The following is a 20718-nucleotide window of genomic DNA, read 5'->3' on the forward strand; positions in this document are numbered from 1 at the left end:
AGCTGAGTACAGCATGCAGACATCCTAAAAGTGCACTGAGAATGCAGTTTAAATGTAATTTCTAAAACACTGCTTATCAGAAAAGGGCCACGCTTACCTGTGAGCAGTAAGAACTTGCTTAAATAAGCAACTGCCTCAGGCTTCTAAAGGGTCCACAAACTCCCAATCAAAAATTACTGCTGCCCCATCAATGTGTCATATAAATGCTGGCACGTTAATTGTGTATTTATAAGATTGTTAATGGTTAGTTAATGTACCTCCCACACTATTATTGTACTTGAAATGATTTAATGTCTGCTAAGGGAGTTAACAACATGTAACAGCAGATGCGAGATTTTTACCTTTATACTCTGTACCCCGACTTCATGCTATTAGCAGTCAGCGTGCTCAATTACCCAAGCTTCTTTACCATTTTAAACACGCAGTCACTTCTCCAATAAACAGAAACAGTGAGGAATTACCAGGAATTCCGTTTCAAAGTCCAAACTTTAAATACAAACACATTTCCCTTCTTCCTCTTCAGAATTTTCAAAAGGAGACATAAAGACATATTTTCAATAATAATTAAGTATTCATAGAAATTCCAGTTAATGTAAACAGTTATTAAAAAAAAAAACAAAAAAGAACAGCACCCCAAATTCAGTTTACATACTTATGCCATACTTAGCATTTGCTATCTACACAGCTCTAACTGGTTCCTCCTTTGGAGAGAAGCAAAGTAAATTAGATGGTACAGATCTGGTGAGAGAAATGCAGACAACAAAAGACTTCAAAGAAGCAAAGTTCAATTTTGCAGGCTTTTAGACGAATACCTTTAAATCTCCATGTAATCAATTTCATCAACATTAGATACCAGACCAATTTTTGGACCGCACGCCTCTCTGCATTCCTCCCACCCACAGCCCGTCACCTCACAGGCAGGAGCTGAACTGAAAAGAAGTCAGGGACTTTCCAAGCACCACAACTGATACTATTACACTGCTATTAAATAAAATACTTCGCAGGCAGCTGCCCAGCATACTCTGTGCAAACACGAAAAATGAAAGGAGCAACGTGAAACCCACGCAGCCTTAACAGCACTTCTGTACGATACACAGTTTGGTGGGATGATGGGATACAACCGATCAGCAAACACCTCCCGTGGTTCATCACACAGAGGGACGGACCCTCATTTCATTCTTGATCTTTATTAAGCGCCTGTTGCATTCTCTACACGTTACCACCCTGCCTGCAGGGAGCTCCTGCTCAGCACCTGGCAGCAGCACAGACTGTCACTGTGCAGCCAGGCCTTGGGCAGAGCTGTGCTGCCGGGTGCCCTCAGAAGGCATGTGGAGCAGCCAGGCAGCTGGATTGCAGTCTACTACTTTTACCACTTCTACCACGTGTTCCTCTTCTAGTAACCCACTGCTGTATTTACAACATCTATAGACTTTCACAGCAAGCAAAGCACAGCTGTTATGCAGATCAACCTCATTCATAATTCAGTAAATAAGTAAGGCATGACATTTAAACATCTACCCTGCTTCTATGAGGAGACATGAGGTCCCACACAGAGGCCCCGTAATCACCTCCAGGTGCATGAACCTGAATTTGGGGAGGAAATTTCATCTCCACAAACATATCACCTCTTGGGAGCCCTCCTGCTTGCCCGCGACACCGTATTTTCTGAAGTAAGAGTCAGATTTACTCACTTTTGTCTCCCCCCACCCCAAACATCTCCCCCACACAGCAAATGTCTGACTGTGAGCATGAAATAACTGCTAAATGCAGGCTTCTTGACTTCGGGGAACGCATTGTTACCTTGTACTGAACATCACCGTTGGTTTCCAACACGCAGAGCAGCTCAGGGGAGCCCCTCCCTCCTCCGAGCACAGGGCCGCCCGGCGCCCCTCAGCTGGCTCCTGGCTCCTGCACTGCTGCCCTCGCCGAGCTGCAGGCTGCTCACACACTGCTAGCACAGAACACACCGTGCACAGTGACCGCAGCTACGGCCCAGGGCCCTTTCCTGCACTGGGGAGCACCAGCCCAACACCCGGCTCCTGCCTGAGTGCTAAGAGCAACAGCTCCATGCTGTACTTCGACACGCCGTTCCTGTCACCGCGCACACATGCGGTCAGCACAGCGCGTGTGCCTGATGTATCACAAGCATACAAACTGGTTCCAACTGAGATTAGAGAAGAAAACATACATAGTGATAGCTCGGCCAACTACAATCTACTTACTGCCAACTTCACCCCCACGGCTATTGCTCCCAAAGCTGCAGGCTAGCGGCACCTCTCAGTGACACACTGCCACTGCCCAAAGCACAGGAAATGCCTTCCTCACAGAAAAGTTCTATGTTTACGCCTTTCATAATTCCAAATATCACATGTGAGCAAATTTACTTCCTATACCTCTGAATCTACAATAAGTGACAAAAACTGGAGAAAGCTGTAAGCAGCAGAAACTCTTCTGCTTCATAAAACAGCGACAGCTTTGAAATTTTACCAACTCAACAGTAACTCTTTCAGATCAACTGGCTGAAAGCAGCTGGAAGGTCCACACAACATTCTCCTACCAGTTCCTGCAAGGAAGTGTGTATTAATAAACTGAAAAAGTAAAGAGTAAGAGTGAGAAGCAGAAGGAGGATATTTCCTACTTCTAATTCTACAGACCCGCAGCTCATATGGAAAAGCCGTTTAAACTGACTGTCTGCCTTGGGGAAGTAATAGCCAGTTAAACCCTGTAAACAAAAACATTCAAACCAAAATGCAATTTGTGGAGGGTACAGTGTGGGTCTGACAGTCACCCATGTGCTCCGAGAGGAATCACACAATGTTACACCTCAGCACTCATGGGCTGCCACATTCACACACCTCTCTGACTGCAGGTCTTCAAAGTGATCTTAAAAACTAATGAAAAAAATGAGCAGATTAGAATAAAATTGATTTTCCCTACATGTGCCAAGCTGGAATAGGACAGTGCAAATATACTTCAAAATTTATGATTCAGGTCGTATGAAATAATTTCAGTTAACTTCTGTCTGCAATTGCTACATAAATGATCCTGGCTATCTACATTTGCAGCAGTACAAATAATCAAAACCCTTGAATGCCAGACTCCTGCATGTGGAGGATAAAGGAAAGTGAAATGTAATACATGAAAATTCAAGCCTATGTTTCAATAAAAGCTCAAGTGCATTTAAGAATGCATGCTTGCTTAGAGAAGCTGTCATTCATGCTTTGCATCCTACCATTAAAAAAGAAATAATCATCTGAAGTCATTTAAAGGGGTGCTCTTTCACAAATGAAATGGGAATTTGAAAGTTATGAGAAAACAATACATTACACACAAGTTCTGACAAAATTCATTGTTAGTTTTCCAACCTGAAAAATCAATCTGACATTGGATATTTATTTCTATATGCATGAACTGCTTGAAACTTGCCTATATTTTTGCTGTCAAACCAGTCAGGATGCAAGTTATGCTGAATCCAATGTTTCAGTTACAGAGCTTTAGGGAAGGAGAGAGAGAACGTTGGAGTCTACATGGAAAGAATCTACTCTTACCTGTTTGCCTCCTGATCTTGTCAAATCTTCGTTTAATTGCAAACAAGTTGATTCTCAGCTAACCTGAGCTATCTTGCATCAAGATTTTACGCAAATAAGCAAGTATAAAATAATGCAAAGATTATAAATTAGGGCAGACAAATCTGTAACTAGAATCACGCTTGCAAAGAGCATTCTATCAATATAGTGAAATGCTAATCTCCTAATTAACAACCTAATTAGGTAATTATGGCTTTGCAGAGGGATGCCTAAATGAAATATGACAACATGGTCACCTCTTTATATGGCACCTGTGGGCCTTTTCAGCTGTCACTGCAAAGAGTGCAATATCAATTTGAACAGATGACAAAGTGTTGTCATTTTTCATTCTGATATTGTGCTGAATGGTTTGGATAGAAACAGTTTAGAAAAGCTGCATCTTGCCTGTTTTTTTGCCTAATCTAAATATGTGCAAACACTTTGCTTAATTTTTAATGTCTATGATTACGCTTATTTCTTCATACTGGCTAGCAAGCATTACCTGAACATGCATTACATGTGCAGCATCACACTGTGAGGGCCCAACACACTGAAACCTGCCCAATTTCAGAGCCCGCATTCAGAATTTACCATCCAGAAAAAAAAAAAAAAGCGTAACAACAAAAACAAACAGCTGTTTGAATTCACACTTACGACTATTTATTTTAAAATAACAAACAAATCCAGGAAATCTTTTAAACAACACATTGCAATTTCCATTTTATTTTCATTCCTGATGAATACTCTGTTCCAGAAATGAGGATGAGCAGCCCCTGTGCCAGTGATGCTGACCACATCTGCTTGCAAAGAGAACTGACAAGAAATACTTTCAGCAATGTGCAACACTTTTACACGGAACCCAGATTTCTCGCTTGCTTGCCTAAATGATGACTTGTTCATCTTTAACATTCCTGGGATGGGCAAATATAACATCTACTTACAAGCACTTGGCTGAAAGCATAGGCTCAGACTGCCCAAGTGTTAGATTACAGTTTCCATTCTGGCTCCTTTTACTATAGTACTCAATAGCCTAAAAATCCCATAACTGTTTCAAACACTTTAACAAACTTCAATTTTTAACAACAAAGACTAAAATAGAAAGCTTCAACACTTTCCCATTTTTTTGGCCTATATAATACTGAGAGAGACAGAAGGAGGCTTTTTAAGGCCACCTTCTACTTCTTTAGACTACTGTGAATGGATGCAGCACTTACTGGACTTTCCTGAGCATGAAAAGCACTCAGTAACAGAATCACTCGTGAGCTGCCTGTGCTTCCCTCACACAGTTGCTTTGGAAAGCCTGTTTGGAGGCACTGAAGCTGAACTGGACTCAGAGGTGTTAAAGCACATGGAAGTCTGCAGCCCTACAGATAATGCTCCAGGCCCAGGACAAAGACCCGAGCTGCACTGTACCTACAGCAGCCTGCAGGATCCGCTGAGACTCTCAGCAGCAAACATGCCTGCTGCTTCCTGATGTCAGCCTGCCGTTGAGCTCGTGCAACTGAAACTTGGCAGCAATCTATTGCACAAAACCCAACTGCCTCTACTGGAGCCCATTCAGCAGCCTACTCTCAAAGCTTTTACGCTGCTATGTAACCGTATCACTGCTTTTCCAACTGAAGGCAGTATTTCCCCTCCAAGTGTCTGCTACAGTTTCAGATCCAGTTTCAATTTTCCAGACATAGCTTTGCAACAAAACAGGACATTTCAGTCCTAGAAAATGTGACATTGGACTACCAAAACGCTAACACCCTCAATACATCAAGCCTCTGTGACAAATGTAACTGAACACATGCTTGTTGGTTCAGCCATAGATGAATCTTCACTTTCTCTGGCTTTCAACTTTTCTTTTGTCAAACTTATGGTCCTTCTCCCTCATTAGTCACCAAAACACGTTTAAGGAATTTTTGCTTTTGGAATAATTGATTTAGAAAGGAAACAAGATAGAGATTACTTCCACTTGTTGTCTTCTACAAGAAAATGAACTTACAGAGAGCTAGGTATCACAGCTTAATGAAACTTCTCAATGCATTCACAATTAATATTAAAATGCATACAGGAGTCTTTGTGAGTGGTACTGTTCAACAGGAAACCCTCATTTGGTCCCTTCTGACAGAGAACTGATGCTAGCAAAATATGACATTAAAGTCACTGCAAGGTGCATCTCAAACATGGAGCAGTGTTACAACATTGAATTACCTGGCACCAAAAGACAATTGGTTGCAGCACTGATACTGCTGAAATAGCACACTGTGTTCCAGGACCAGCACTGTCTCTGTATCCCAACCTGAGGCATCAGCTCATTGCTCTCCGCCACCCTGGAGAGGACCACAGTGCAGCCTGAGCCCTATACATCCAACTGGCTCTGTCCCTGCCCTGGGGAGGCACTGAGTTTCAGTCCTGCCCTACAACAAGCAGCCTGCTCCCCGTGCTCGTCCCCTTGGCTAAACGGCTTCTCACTGGTGCATGTACTGATCTATTTCTCAAAGTCTCCAGCAGTTTGGAAACATCATTGATACAAAAGGAGTAATGTACCCCTCGCTCTGCCAAATCGCTTGAACTTCTTTGTTGAGCTACACTAGAAGTCAGGAGTCGATTGTGCCATGTGTTGCAGCTGGGTGAAACAGACACCGAGTGAACAGGCTGGTTCTCCTTCACCACTTGAATTCTTTTGTAGAAATTTATATACAAACAGCGATATCATTTTTCCAAGTCTAACCCAAATAAAGAGTCCACGAACAGGTTGACGCTGAACGCGAGAAAACCAACACAACACAAGCGGGGCAATTTCATTCCGGCCGTGCGCGCACCCGGCCCGCCCCTCCGGCGGGCAGAGCCGAGCTCCGCAGCACCGCGCCCCGCCAGCAGGGGAGGGAAGGGTCAGGCGCGAGCCTCGCCCCACACCCACGCAAACGAAGCCGCGGAACGCGAGCCGCTCCCGCCCGCACGGACCGGGCTCGCTCCGCTCCGCACGGGAGGCCGGGGCGCCGGGCGGCAGCGGGCGGCTCCTCAGGGAACGAGTCGCGGTCCGCGGCTTGAAGGGATGCCGCGCGGGTGGCACCGGGCGCGCCCCGCACGGTCCGCCCGAGGGCCCCGTTCCCCTCCACACTTACGGGCTGCGGCGCGACGCGGAGCCGGGCCGGGCACCGCCTCCCCCCGCCGGCGGGCCGGGCAGCGCTTCCGGGGCCGGGGAACGCCGCGGCAGCGAGAGAGCAGGGCCGCGCCGCGACCCGGAAGTGCCGCCCCGGAAGTGGCGCCGCGGCGGCCGCTCCGCCACGCGCATGCGCACAGCGGTGGCGGGCTCCGTTCCCTCGGCGGCGTCGTGGGCTGCCCGGCGCGGGGCGCCTCTTTCGTGAGGCGCGTGAGGCGGCGCGGGGCGCTGTGGTAAAAGCAGGGCCGGGGCGCGCCGCCGGCTGGAGGGAGCGGGCCTCGTTCAGCGCCGAATGCGTTATCGAGCGGTTAGCGATTCGGCAGTGACGCGTGCATAAATGTTGCGATTAAACGTGCAGTTTAGCGACTCTTCGAACAGAAACACAAAAAATCCCCTGAAACAGCCCAGTTAATTTTTAATGAAGAAAACTAGTGCCAACTTGCAGCTGCGCTGACTGCAGGCGAAGACACTGCACAGAAGTGACAGATGACACCGACTCTGTTTCCCAGTTCTCGACCTTTTTAGCTGAGGAGCGCTGGCACGCGCACTGCCGTCAGGACGTGAAGCCGGCCCTCCTCGGCACGGCGCGCGCAGCCGGGGGACATCGGCCTCTGAACGGCTGCACACCTCAACAAAAGCACGTTTGTCTGCCTGCAAAGCCTCGCACTTGGTGGACAAATGCAAGCCGACTCGCAAAATATTCAAAATAATGAGAACGAAAGAGCTCTTTGGAGTAGCAGTTTTAATAAAGCTGGATGACACTAAGAGCACAACTGTTCGTGCCAGGAAGCGCCACGGCAATGAAGATGGAAGATGACTAGGATTTCCTGGATGACTAGGAGCACGTGTGCTGCCTACGTGGAGGGACAGTGAAAGTGCTGTAAACCAGAAATGACCCACAGCGGGTCAGCATCTCCCACGGGACGCGGTGAGGGGCCCCGCATCAAACAGGTGACATTGGAGTGACGGAGCCGAGGGAAGGCGACGCGCTGATGTCAGCTGGATTGAGGAGAGCAGCGGGAGCTGAGGAGGAAGATGAAGAGCTCTTCTGGCCGCGCCGATCCTGAGCTGTCAGCCGTACCTCCAGGAAGTGTCAAAGAGACGAGGATGAGGTTTTAGTTTGGACGTGCCTTCTTTTAGCTGGAGCTGCCCGTCACAGCAAAGCACATCGCCACCGCTGAGCACCGCTTCAGTTGCTGCCGGGGCTCCCCAGCACCGAACCGAGCGTCCGTGGAAGCGCCGTCACAGCTCGCAGCAGGAGCGCATTGCTCACAGCGCAGCGCGGCCGCGCAGGTAAGGGAGCCGCGGGCGGCAGGGATCCGAAGGTAACGCCGTGAGAGCACGAGGCTGTGCTGCGCGCGTACGCGTCCGTAACGACCCCACGCGGAATCGCAACAGCGCGGAGGTAAGCCGGCTTCGTAAAGCCGGGCGCCCCTCCGTTCCGAAGCGACGTCCCAGAAAGCGCCGCTGTCTGAAACCTTCACCGCTCCCCGGGCTGCCCGCCGCCCACGCTCGGCGCTGCCACGCGGTGCCCACGGCCGCTCCCGCGCAGGCTCAGGCCGCCCTCGGGCTGCCGCGGGCTCGGCTCGGGGTGCGGCGCGGAGGGGAAGCGAGGCGAGGCCCCCGCCCGGGCGCTCCCATAGCAACGGAAGGGGCGGGGCCGGAGCGGCTTTCGCCCCGGCCGCGTGACCGTTCGAACGGGCCAATCGCAAGTTTCTCAGTGGGGGGGCGGGGCCTTCGCGGGGGCGGGCGAGCAAGGCGCCGCTCCGCCGGCGCCGATTGGCCGCGGCCTCCCCCCGCGCCCGCCCTCGCCCGCGCCGATTGGCCGCCGGGTCCGCCGCTCTGGGTGGAGGCCGCCCCCCGGGGAGCGCCGCGGCGGCCGGGCCCGGCGGGAGGGCGACCCCGCGGGCCGGGGCGGGGCGGCGGCGGGCACGCCCGGCGGGGCGGGGCGGGCGGGAGGGGCGGCGCGGCGCGGGGCGGGGCGCGGCGGCTCGTCCTGTGCCGCGGCCGCTGCCTGCTCACAGGGTGACACGTCTGCAGGGTGAGTGAGTGGCATTGGCAGGCTGTCAATCCCTCACCGGAGCGGCCATCAAACAACATAAAGCACACACAGTCACCGGGCGGCCGCGCTCATAAATCCCCGCCGGCTGATATTTTTGCACGTTGCTTTGCACAGAGTGTGTAATTAATTTTTTTACAGTTCTTTCCCCTCGATTTCCGCTCTTTTCTTTGCACGAGTTCAAACTTCTGATCGCCGCCGTCCCCCCGCGCACAGACTCGGGATCGTTCGTTATTTTTGGGGGGAGGGCCATTAATTTTTCCCTCTGTGATTGTGTTTTCGTGGCGTTTTTATGTCGCGATCCGGGGTGGGGGCCGCTCGGTTTGTTGTGGTTTTTGCTCTTTGCCACCCTCCCAACTTCTGCGGGATCTGAAAGCAAGTTTTGTGATTTTGAATTTTTTTTTTAACTTTTTTTTTTTTTTTTTTTTTTTTTGCCTTTTCGCAAAGAAGATTTTTGGACAAGTGGGGAAAGACATAGAAAGCAACAATAAAAACAATAATAAGAAAGGATAATAATAATAATAATAATAACAATAAAAAGCTTTGGAGGAAGATCGTTCCGGGGAGAGGCAGCGGCGGAGCGGCGCAGCCCGGCCCGGCAGAGGCATGGTGCAGACGGGAGAAGACTGTAACTAAAGGAGAGCGATTGACCGCGCCGGGAGAGAAGAGCGTGGGATCAGCCGCCGACAGCGCTCCCGGCACCGCCGCCGCTCCTTCGGCCGCCGTCGTCCTTCTGGTTTTTGCCTTTCTTTTTTTTTTGCCGTGCGAGCGCGGAGCGAGCGGCGGGGCCGAGGCCGGGCGCGCAGTGCCCCCGCGGCGCGGGGCCATGGACGAGCAGTCCCGCATGCTGCAGACCCTGGCGGGCGTCAACCTGGCGGGGCACTCCGTGCAGGGGGGCATGGCCCTGCCGCCTCCCCACGGACACGACGGGGCCGACGGCGACGGCAGGAAGCAGGACATCGGGGACATCCTGCACCAGATCATGACCATCACCGACCAAAGCCTGGACGAGGCGCAAGCAAAGTTGGTGTCTCGTTACGCCTTGTCTGTCGGTGCGCGCGGGGCGCGCAGCCCCGGCCCGCGGAGCGCTCGGGAGAGAACTTCTGGCGCCGGAGGAGCCCGCAGGCGGCCGGGGCGCGGCCGAAGCGCGATTTAATGCCCTTTGCCATGCGGCGAACGCGGGAGCGGGCGGTGCTCGAGCCGGCCCCGTCCCGCGCGGCCCCGCGTCCGTCCGTCCGTCCGCCTCTCCGTCTGTCCGCGTGTCCGCGCGCCCCGGGCCGGGCCGCAACTTTCCGCGCCGCTTCCCCGTGCCCGGCGCGGCGGGAGATGGATGGGGCGCCGAGCAGACGCCGCCGCGGGGGGAGAGCCGCGGCCGTCCTAAATCACCGCCGCGCAAAACAAAGCGCGGCGCGGCCCGGCCCGGGCCGCTCCGCAATAAATCACCCCCGGACGGCGCTGATTTACGCCGCGCGCCCCGGGGCCCGGCCCGGCGCTGAGAGGAGCCGCCGCGGAGCCGCACGGAGAGCCGGCCCCGCTCGGGCCGCTGCTGGCGCGGGCCGGGGCCGGTTTCGGGGCCGGTTTCGGGGCCGGTTTCGGGGCCGGTTTCGGGGCCGACGCCGGGCTCTGCGGGCGGCCTGGCGGCGCGGCGCGGTGGGCGCCATGTTCGCGGCGGGCGCTAACGCTGTGTGCGCTCTCTTGCAGGAAGCACGCGCTGAACTGCCACAGGATGAAGCCCGCGCTCTTCAGCGTCCTCTGCGAGATCAAGGAGAAAACAGGTAAGGGCCGGCCCGCGCCGCAGCCATCTTGAGCCCTCCTCCGCCGCGCCTCGGCGCTGCCGCCCGCAGCTCGGGCGCGGCCCTCCGCCGCCCGCCCGGCCCGGGATACCGGCACGCAGCGGCCCCGGCAGCGCCCGGCCCGGCCCCGGATCCGCCGCGCACGGCGCCGGCGGCGCCGCACGGGAAGCGCTCGGGAGGGCCGGGCAGCGCCGGAGTGACGGATGCGGCCGCGCGTGCAGAGCGGCTCCGCGTTGGCAGCTCGCGGTGCTGTTTTAAATACCGAAATTGTATTCGGTGCACAACAGTTTTTTTTTCTGTGCTACATTAATGAGACGGAAATGAATGCCGCGTTTTTCTTGACGGTGTCTTAAAGGATTTTTGCGAATTTCTTACATCGCTGAACGCACAGGGAAATTTCTTTTTTAGAGAAGACAATTTTGAAAAATATTTCGCCTTGCATTATGAGAATAAGAAACTTTTTTTTCCCCCTCATCTGGCCTTAAAAATGAACACGTGCACTGGTTTGCCTTTTTGCTGTATTTGGTGCTCCAATGCGGCCCTCCTAGTTGCAGACTGAAAAAAGGGGTTACAGAGGGAAGCAGCCGCCGTGTGCACGCAGCAGAGCTCAGAGACGCCCGGAGCGCGGCTCTGGGTGCGTCTGGTGTGCGCTGTGCACGGGCTCCTGTGCCGCCGGGTCCCGCTTCAGCTCTGCTGCTGGCTGAGGGCTGGATATTGGCTGCGCTGCAAATATTAAGATTGATTCCGCCTTATACTGCGTGACATTACCTCGGATGAGGAGAGCGATCCCCTCTGCCTCCCCCTGCCTGCGCGGTGCCCCTCCGTCCACAGCTCCTGTTTGTTTTCCTTCCCTGAACTTTGTGCCCGTGCAGCAGAGCTGGCAGCGGCCCCTGCTTGTGGTGAGCCGGAGCGGGCGCGGGTCCTGGGGTCCTGCAGCCCTGTGCTTGCGGGGGATTGGGGAGCACAGCCAGCCTCTGGCAGGGGTGGCTCTGGAACATCCCGGGCTGTCCGGGGGTTGCTGCTGGCAGTGAGTGTTTGCTGGGGCTGCTATTCGTGCAGAAGTAAGAGGGAACCTGAGAAGATAGTGAGATTTGAAATGCTTTTGAGTGGTTCAGTGACAATGTGTGAGTTGAAATTCAGCCTTTGTGCTCCAAGCAGCCCAGCCAAGTTTGCAAGTTGCCTCTGGTAGAACAGCTGAGGACCCCCAGGGAAAAGGGGGGACCCCCTGGGGTAAGGAGTGCCTGCCAGCCCCAGCAGCACCTGCCTGGGATGTGGATTGTGGCAGACAAGAGCTGGATCCTGGGGATGTGCATCTGGTGCTGCTGGAGCTCTGGTGTCAGCATGGCTCTGGTCAGCATGCTGCAGCACCGAGAGCGGGAGCACAAATCCTGGCGTGTCTCCTGTAAACTGTTTTCATAGGGAACAGGTCAAACAGTTCTGAACTGTGAGGACAGGCAGTCTGAGAGGCAGTTAAGGAAGGGGCTCCCCCTCCCCTCATTGTCTGCATTGTGTCATGGTCCAGGGAACCGAATTGGATTGTGCTCTGGGATTCAATGCTTTTTCATCAGACCCGAAGTTTACCTTGGTGCTGGCAGTAGGATCCGTGTGATGGCTTCGTTGCTCCCTTACCGGGGGTGAGAAGGGAGCCTGCAGCTGGTGCACAGCGTGCAATCGCAGTCGTGTCTGCTCTGAAATAAGGAATGCAATATTTAAGTCATATTTACGTTGAATTATGTCCTTTTTTTATGTTTTAGTAATGTTCGGTACAGTCAGCGAGTACTTTGTGAGGGCGGCAGTGAGACAATAAGTGGAGGAATCCCCAGCTTAGGTCGAGCAGCGCCGTCACATCCCAGCATGAGTTAATGGATGCATCACATCTGAAGCCTTTTTGCTGTGCTCTTAGGGTTAGGCGGTCGTTTTTTTTCCTGTGAGGTATTGCCACATACAAAGCAAATCACCATGCTTGCCGAATTTAGCCTGACATTTCTTTTTTAACATTTTAACATTTAAGAAAGTGCTGCATAATACACTTAAAGGCTTTGCAGGTATTAATAGAAACGTGCATTCTTAGAGGCAACCACAAGGTAGCATGGTTTTCATAAAGAAACTAAGTGCCACTCATTTCTTTAATTAGTTCAAGGAAAAATGTTGCCCAGAGTTCTAGCGAAGCCCCTCTGGTACACATGAAGACAGGCGGCCGGGGGCCTGCGGGCTCCCACTGCTGTGCTGTGCCTGCTCTGCGAGGTGCCACGCAGAAGCCCTCGGTCCGCACTCAGGGCGCGCGGCACATCTGTTGCGTTCCTGAGTGTCCGTCTGTCTCGGCGCCCACCAGCAGCAATCCAGAACTGAGCTGCACCTTTGTGTTTTTTAATCGCTCCTATTTGTGCACTGCGCATCCTTCGGATCTGTGCTTTGATTAATCCTCCGTTAGCACAGTGCTGACCTGAGGTACTGGTTATTCTCATGGAGACAGAAATGAAAATGTATTAATTCTTACAATCTTAAAACAGTTAGAGAATTTCAATTATTTCCCAGTGGGATGACATAGGAGTACATCTGCGACTGTGTTGATAGATGATTTTTTTGTCTTCAAAAATCTTTTCTATGGGTAGGAGCATACATTTATAAAAATGTCTGAATGCAGATATGCAGTCATAGATACGTTTATTTATTTATTTGCGTAAGTCCAACAAAAACAATGATAGCTGCCAACCAAACCCTAATTTACTGTCACCGCAAACCCTAAATAGCATTCATTTACTAGTAAAGCCTAATGGCATACATGATGGTTTGCCAGATTTGTGGCCTTTGTGAGGCTTATAAGCAGGACTGACTTGGGAAGATCATAAAACTTAATGAACTTCTCGACTGCAGGAGGTGTCCGCAGGGGGAGAAAAGGCCTGCTCGGCTGGTTGGGCTGCTTGAACTATTTTTTATGTCTAAGGAGTGAGGAAGAAAATGTTCATTAAAAATGTTCTCCTCTTGTACAGAATTTTGTTTTAAAGAATGAAAAAAAAAATAGGCCAGACAAATAGTGAAATTAACCACGGCTTTCATTTCTTGCTGCTCTTCACGTAAGCTAAAACATTTTTGTTGCTTTAACTGTAAGCTGCCATACAGGGCTGTTCGGAAGATTAAAGGTCTGTATCGTGCCCTTACGTGCTGCAGAGCTCATTATTGATGAAAATGGCCCAACTCTTTCAGAAACACCCCTTGTCAATATGCTGCACCATCTGTAAGCTGCCTGATAGGTGACTTGCCGAGAAGAACTCGCTTTTTGCCTCTTCTCCTACAAAAATTTGAAGATATTAACCCCTTTTTTCACTGTTTTTTTTTTTTTTTTTTAATTGTAGCATAGTATCGTTCCCTTGTGTTACATAAATCTCAGATTTTCACTGTTGGTAAATCATTATTTAATGCAACTAACTTGCAATAATTTATAATAATATGCAATCCTAACAATCCTATCTGAACGTTAAAGGAGTCAAATGAAACAGTGAAACAGCACTGACAGCACATGTGTACATGTATGTGTATACGTGTATACGTATGTTAGACAACTGTGCTGTTATTGTTTCTCAGTTTAGCTATTTAAAATCCTGATGTGCAGTCCTGGTGTTATTTTCAAGATGCTGAATACCTATTTCTGATGTACCCTGACTGCATAAGGAGATGCATAAGACTGCGTAAGAACTGTGTGTTTATGTGCGTGCATCTTTTCTTTGGTGAAATTGTTTAGCTTTTGTTTCCTTTCTCATGCTTCGTGTCCTAAATTTTTCCTTGAATCATCGGTTCTACTTCTGAATGGTATTTTTTTTAATTGTCAGCAAATGTGTTACAAACGAAGACATGCGGTAGAATATTGGGTTGGTTACACTGTCCTTATGGCAGAGGCATTGCTTTTCTTCATTAATGTCCTTCTAGAAAAAAACAAATTGGATAAATATCCCGTGTGTCGTTTGGTCATCTGGTTCAAACGTATTCACAATCACAGTTCTCCCTTTGGTGAATTTCTAACAGGGCGCTTCCTCTGCAGGCAGCCATGGTGATCATTTTCATTAGACAAAATTGGGATACTTTGTCTTGCAGAATCTGTACCTGCAGCGTGCCTTCAGAGCACAGCACTGGTAGTGCTCCTTGCTGCTTTTCAGCAGCAATCTTGATGTTGATTACCAGATCTGTACTTCCAGGTGTTGTTTTTTTCTGCCCTCTGTAATGGATAAACGTGGACGTAGTTGTCAATACTCATTTAAGTAGGAGCAGGGATTCATTTTATTTTATAGCTATTTTTAAGGTCCTTCATTTTATTTTTGAATTTGGCACATTTGCTGGCTTATCTGAAAATAGTAAATTCTGGGAGTTACTGTGCGGTTTGTTTTAGGGGGCTTGTTGTAAGTGAAGGAATTTTTGCATTGAGAGATAAATTATAATAATAGCACGCAGTGAATGCAAAAGAGCCCCTTTTTGCAGGACTTAACACATTTATCAAACTCTATTCCTACTGCTTTCAATGAAAAAGTTGTGCGATACGGATATTACGCTGTCGTTTTTCAATTTAAATATTGATTTGTGTGAAACATTAATATAATGATACTTGCAGTCTACTGTAGACAAATATCAGCAGAATTAGATGCACTAAATTGTTACAAATGTAACACAATATTTAAATACATAGGAAGGCTATATTAATAATTATGCAGCAGAGAAAGAGTCCGGTTTGTATCTGCTCTCAGTTTTTAGACTGCTTTGGAACTCCTCGCACATCATGCATATGAGGGTATGATGAATATTTTTATTAATAATAAGAATGAATCCTAAGTCTGTGTGCTGCTGAGTCAAAGTGAGCGCAGAGCTCGGCGGAGTTTTCCTTTTCGGGTATGGTTGGTAGAACTGGATGGAGCTGTTTGTGTGCCACCAATTGACACCCCGAGAAGAATGCTTTGTTTGTTTTCTCAGCAGTCATGTTTAATGCTATTCGCTTATCAAGGTGATCAGCGTGGTTCAGATAACACATGCCTGACACAGCCTGCCTTTTTTCACCATCATGTTGACCTTTTGTCACATTTGCTTTTCTCTGGTAGGCAATTCATGTCTTTAAGTATGAATGGAGTAAATAATTCACATCAATATTTAATATAAATTATTAAAGTTTCTGTCAGCTCTTATAGTTCATGCTTTTATAAAGTTAGAGTAGTTCATCAGCCAAACGGATGAATTGTGCTTCTCAGCTGGACGTTAGAGCCCTTCCATAATGCTGTCTTTGCGGTGGAAGTAAACAGGGAATTAAATATGGAGGGGAATGAAGCCTGCTGCTTGAATGGTATATATTTTTCAATAAAGCGCGTTCTTTAGATAGGCTCCAAGTAGTGGATAAATACCTATCGTTATTTATTTTGTTACTCTCATGCTTCATTTTTGCTTTCGTGTTGCAGACGGGGTTGCAGAAAGCCGTGCTGACCCCGGTGTTGCTGCTGCTCTTTGTTGCCGGCCTGCCTGGCGCTGCGCTGCCTTCCCTGCTCAGCGCCGCGGCTCCCGGCGTGATGGGCTGTCAGGCTTTTCTCTTTAGTCGGTGTTTACAAAATGTGGTTTATATTTTGCACACAAAGTAACCGTGATGGAAATCAGATTCTGAAAATATTTTCTAAAGAAAAAATGGTCTGATGCGGTACCGGCTATAACATGTTATTGCTTCAGGAACTGGGTACAAAGGCCTTGTTTAGCGTGAGAACACTAGGCAAAAATCACAATGTGTTTATCTTAGTTTTATACTGTTTTCCTCGGAACTCCTTTGTGAGCGCTGGGCTCGGCGCACGTTGCGCGCTCTGTGCCACTCGTAGCAGTCCGTGCGAGGCGCTGGATGTCACACGTCCTGCAGATCAATCACTTGGAAGGGGGGGTGGGTTTGTGTGTGTTTACAGGTCAAAACCTTTTGCTATGCTCAAGTCATGCATCAACATTTAAAGCTAATCTCTTATTCCTCATCGTCCAGCAGGTGGCTTTTTCATATGTTATTTAGTTTTTAATTATTTATTGCAAGTGGAAATGGAATTCAAGAATATTATCCTGATTGTATATATTTTTTATATGAGCAACGATTTTTCAGCACGTCCTGTTGTGTATGATAAAGATGAAAGCATCTTGAGATCTCGAAGCATACAGTCTAAATTAAGATTCTAAACAGGCATTACAGATGCTGGTAACTTTGGCAATTATCATTTTGTTTGGTGAACAGTAGTAAAACAGTGTGCGGTAAAAGTGTTTAGAGAGAGAGGATAAATAAATTGAACAGTTTTGCAATGCAAAGTGGTTTGTGGTGTTTTTGAGGATTTCTTGGCTCTTGCTTAACTGCTATTGTGAAGCCTGGAGCAGATTTTCCCATTGCTAATGCCCTAGAAGTATTAATTCACTTTGATATGCTAATTAGAGGGCATTATGCAAGAAATGAGATTAAGTGGCAGCATGAAGCCATTTGCCTGTCAGTAAATTGAGAGCTTTAGCATCAGGAGGAGCTTTGTTTTTTCTGAGTTTCTCTTGGTTTTGCATATAAATAAAATTGATTGAAAGGTCTAGAGAAGCTTCTAGAACATTGGTGGTTCTTTTTCTCCTTCTATGATTATTTAAACTTCATGTTAAAGGCTTTCTCTGAATATTAATTGATCTAATGGGAGATACTGAACATGAAGAATTTCATTGTATTCTCAGTTACTGTATCTTAACAAAAGGAAAGTATTAGAATTCTTTGTGTCATCTGATTTTTGTGGTATTATTTTAGATATATCTTACAGCTCTGTTTTATAACCTTGTTGCCTGCTAGCTGTGCTGCAGGCTGTGCTTGCGTGGGGGTTTTCCTGCTGGCTGTGCTGCTCTGGGGGCTTGGGTGAGGAGGGCTGGTGCGGCCGAAGTGAAGCGGTCGGTGTGGGTTCCTGGGCAGCCAGGCCTGGAGCATTGACCGCCCGCTCCCTGACAGGGCTCCCCAGGATTTCTTATGTAAATCACGCGTATATTTTCCTTCATTGAGGAAGGAAGGGGTTGTAATATTGACCATAGATTTTATTCAACTGCCAGAAACTGTGTTAAAGTAACATTAAGGGATTGACTTACAGCCATAACGGCGAGGAAATTTTGAGTTAATAGTTAAACTCTGCCCTTAACTCAACTCATTGAACCTATTTATTAGAGCAGATATGGTAGGTACGATCACTGCGCTGAGACCTCCGCAGTATTAGGACGCTCCAGGATGGCTCAACGCTGAGAGTTTCTGATTTAGTTCGCATTTTCCTTTTGTGTGTGTGTGCGTGTTTTATTCGGCCTTGAAGCTGCTTTACTGCAGTTTTGTGGTTATTTTGCTTTTTACAATACAGTTTAAAAATATCTGAGAAGTAATTCTGGAAATGGAACGTAAGCTTACCGAAAAATAAAACGGAACCAAACCAAACAAAGCCTCTGCTGGTCATTGCTGAGTGCTCGCGGAGTGGCTGTGCCCGCGTGCCCGTCTCCTCACGGGTCACTGTCAGAGTCCAGCAGGTGTGTAGTGCTGGCGCGACAGTGCTCATGGTGAGCCCCAGTTGTTAAAAGAAAGGAAAAGGGGTAAGAAATAATGGCAGGGCTCTGTGTGAAGGCCCTTTCACACACGGCCTTCCTGGTCCCAGCAGCTGAAGTCAGTCGCTGTTGGAAGTTGGTGTGGTGAAGCACACAAGACACGACGTGCAGGCGCAGGGCCGTGCTGCAGGCACTGCTGCCGTGCCAGCCGCGTGGTGGTGAGCTGCGTGCTGCCGGGGGGCAGCGCCAGAGCCCACAAACAAACCCACAAACGAACCCACGAGGCCTGCTTCTATCGCAGAAAGTGGAGGAAAGCATCACCTGTCTCCAGCTGCTTATTTTGAGCTTTCTTGAGTGAAAAAACCGCATGATGAAGACATTTGGGGACCAAACTTAACTTTCTGCTGCCGGCACCTCCCAAGGATGTTACTTCTGTTGGAGGGGCAGCTGGGGCAGAGGGCCTGCGCCTCCGGCTGTGCGTCCCGCTGGTGCCTGGCGCAGCCTTCCTCCCCCCAGGAGACCTGAGTGGGAGCAGGCCAGGCCTGGCTGCTGTCCCGCTGAAGGTCATATGGGAGCACTCAAATGATGCCTTTTTTTGCCTCACTTTTCCTGTCTGTAGAATAGGGAATGTTACCTACCAGAAATTTTTGTGAGGTTGTGTTAAGTTGGTGTTGTATGATGAAAATTTTATAAAGTATTGAGTATAATTGAAACTGCAATGTAAGAAATAATCTATTAGAAGGATTTAAAGTGCTCTCTCTACTCAAATCACAGTGAGTCTAAGTGGGGCCTTACCTACTGCAGGTGAGCAGTTTGGGCTTTCCTCAGCCTGCTCTTCCTCGCCTTAAATAGCGATGTTAGGTCTTTTAATTCAGGGCGAGACCTTAGCAAAAGGCTGTCGGGCTGCTCTGACCGCGGCGGCTTTGTTCGGCGCTGTGGATGGGGCGGCTGCTCTTCAGCGATAACTTTGCGGATGCGATTACCTGCGAGGAGAGGTGTTTGAAGCACACCTTCAATGCATTTGTTGATTAAAGAGGGGAGTGTGCTTTTAGCGAACGTTTGTAATTCACACCACCAAAATGTTTGCTTATTGCCTTTACGTGAGATCTGGTGGCGTGGTTAACTGCCACTACTAAGAGCGAGTCGCAGTCAGTAGTGCAATGATTCTTGTTTGACTTCAAGGATATATTTATTACCATATTTGAACAAATTGTACTACCATGAAAAGTTGTGGAAATGGTTGTGCACTGGATAAGGTGATACATTGCAGGAGTGGTTGGGTTTATGGGGCTTTATGCTGAGGTTTTCTCAGAAATTATAGCACAGTCCTGTCACTATAAAACCTGGGGATACAGTTGGTAATAACATGCAGTGGAGGTATTTTTAGGTTTTTACTTGTTATTCAAATAGAGTGGGAGCCATCACTGCCGCTCCCTTGTACTTCCTGCGTTGCTGTGGGCCGTGCGCAGGCAGCGCCGTGCTGCTGTGCTCTGCCTGGCAGGGCAACGGTGTGACATCGATACGGAGCTTGGGAGCTTATTGACTTGTTGGTTCTTGACCTTCTGACTGTGACCAAGTATAGAAATTGAATGTCTGAAAATTAAATGATAGTCTCTATATAAATAAATTCTTGGATGTCAGTGTATTACATGAACTAATTTTGGTTTACCTAAATTTATGGCATTTTGTGTTCAATGAAGGAAATATTTCTTCCTTTCAATATACTGAGAGTCTAATAATATTGTAGTTGCTAGCGCTAAACAAATCAATTTCCTTTTACTGACTGATTATCATAACAGCTGCTGTTTAATCACCGTGATTGTTATGTAACTTTTAAATCCCTAATATTTTGGAAGGGAACGAGCAGCATCAATGCAGTGATGTCACCACTGCTGAGCCCTGCTGTGTTTTGTAGGCTTGAAATCAGTTTTTTTTTTTTTAATTTTGTTTAGTAATATTTACTGGACTATGGATGCTGTCTGAGCAAACTGCCTGCTTAAAGAGAAACCTGAAAGAGCAGTCAGTCCTCGGCCTGTCTTCCCCAGGAAGCAAAAAAAAAGGCATTTGTTTTTCTGGTCTAAAACTGTGGCATGGCTGGGCCTGGTGAAAAGAGCGTGCATTGGCCACTGCTGTCCTATGGAATCAGCTTCTGGCTGTGCACGTGAGGGCAGTGAGACCGGCGAGAACCGGGCTCAGGGCTCCAGAATGGGGTGACGGGACCGGGGATGGTATTCTCTCCAGGAACTGCAGTAAGGCTGTGGTCAGCGCTAATGTAAATATTTGTACAACAACCATGTTCTACAGACTCCAATGAAATGGTAAAAATCTGCCCTAAACGCCTCAGTAAATATATGCTGAAGAACAGAAGCCTATTCACTGAAGAAACAATTGACTTTAGCTGCTTTGTTGCTAAAGTGGCTGCTAGGGATGCTGCTGTGCAGACCTGAGAGCAGCGTGGCCTTTCTGCCCGTGGCCTCCCACAGCTGGGCACGGGGCTGGGCACGGGGCGAGGTGGTGCTCCAGGGCTGGGGCTGGGACTGGGGCTGGGTGGGGGGCTGAGGCTCAGGGCCCGGCGTTGCCGCCCGCACCGCATGCGGATGGGAGCTTGTC

At 49.1% G+C, this 20718-nt stretch overlaps 2 protein-coding genes across 6 annotated transcripts in view; one reads left to right on the forward strand and one right to left on the reverse strand.

Moving 5' to 3' along the window:
• Nucleotides 1–6824, reverse strand: part of MAPKAP1 (MAPK associated protein 1) — an 83120-nt gene extending 76296 nt beyond the window's left edge. For both annotated transcript variants that reach the window (XM_031602002.2, XM_031602000.2), the window contains exon 1: nucleotides 6680–6824. The gene's annotated coding sequence lies outside the window, so the exon portion shown is untranslated. The remainder of the gene's footprint in view (nucleotides 1–6679) is intronic.
• A 69-nt stretch (nucleotides 6825–6893) lies between these two features.
• The window catches only part of PBX3 (PBX homeobox 3), a 97909-nt gene continuing 84084 nt past the window's right edge, over nucleotides 6894–20718 (forward strand). For 2 of the 4 annotated variants that reach the window (XM_031602003.2, XM_031602004.2), the window contains exons 1-2: nucleotides 8765–9799; nucleotides 10478–10551. In XM_031602003.2, coding sequence (XP_031457863.1) covers nucleotides 9603–9799; nucleotides 10478–10551 — 271 coding nt within the window. In that variant the 5' untranslated portion in view covers nucleotides 8765–9602. The other 2 variants (XM_090121161.1, XM_090121162.1) reach the window with 2 other exon arrangements.

The sequence above is a fragment of the Phasianus colchicus genome, chromosome 19, assembly GCF_987193195.1.
Source record: "Phasianus colchicus chromosome 19, bPhaCol1.hap1.1, whole genome shotgun sequence".
Classification (NCBI taxonomy): domain Eukaryota; kingdom Metazoa; phylum Chordata; class Aves; order Galliformes; family Phasianidae; genus Phasianus; species Phasianus colchicus.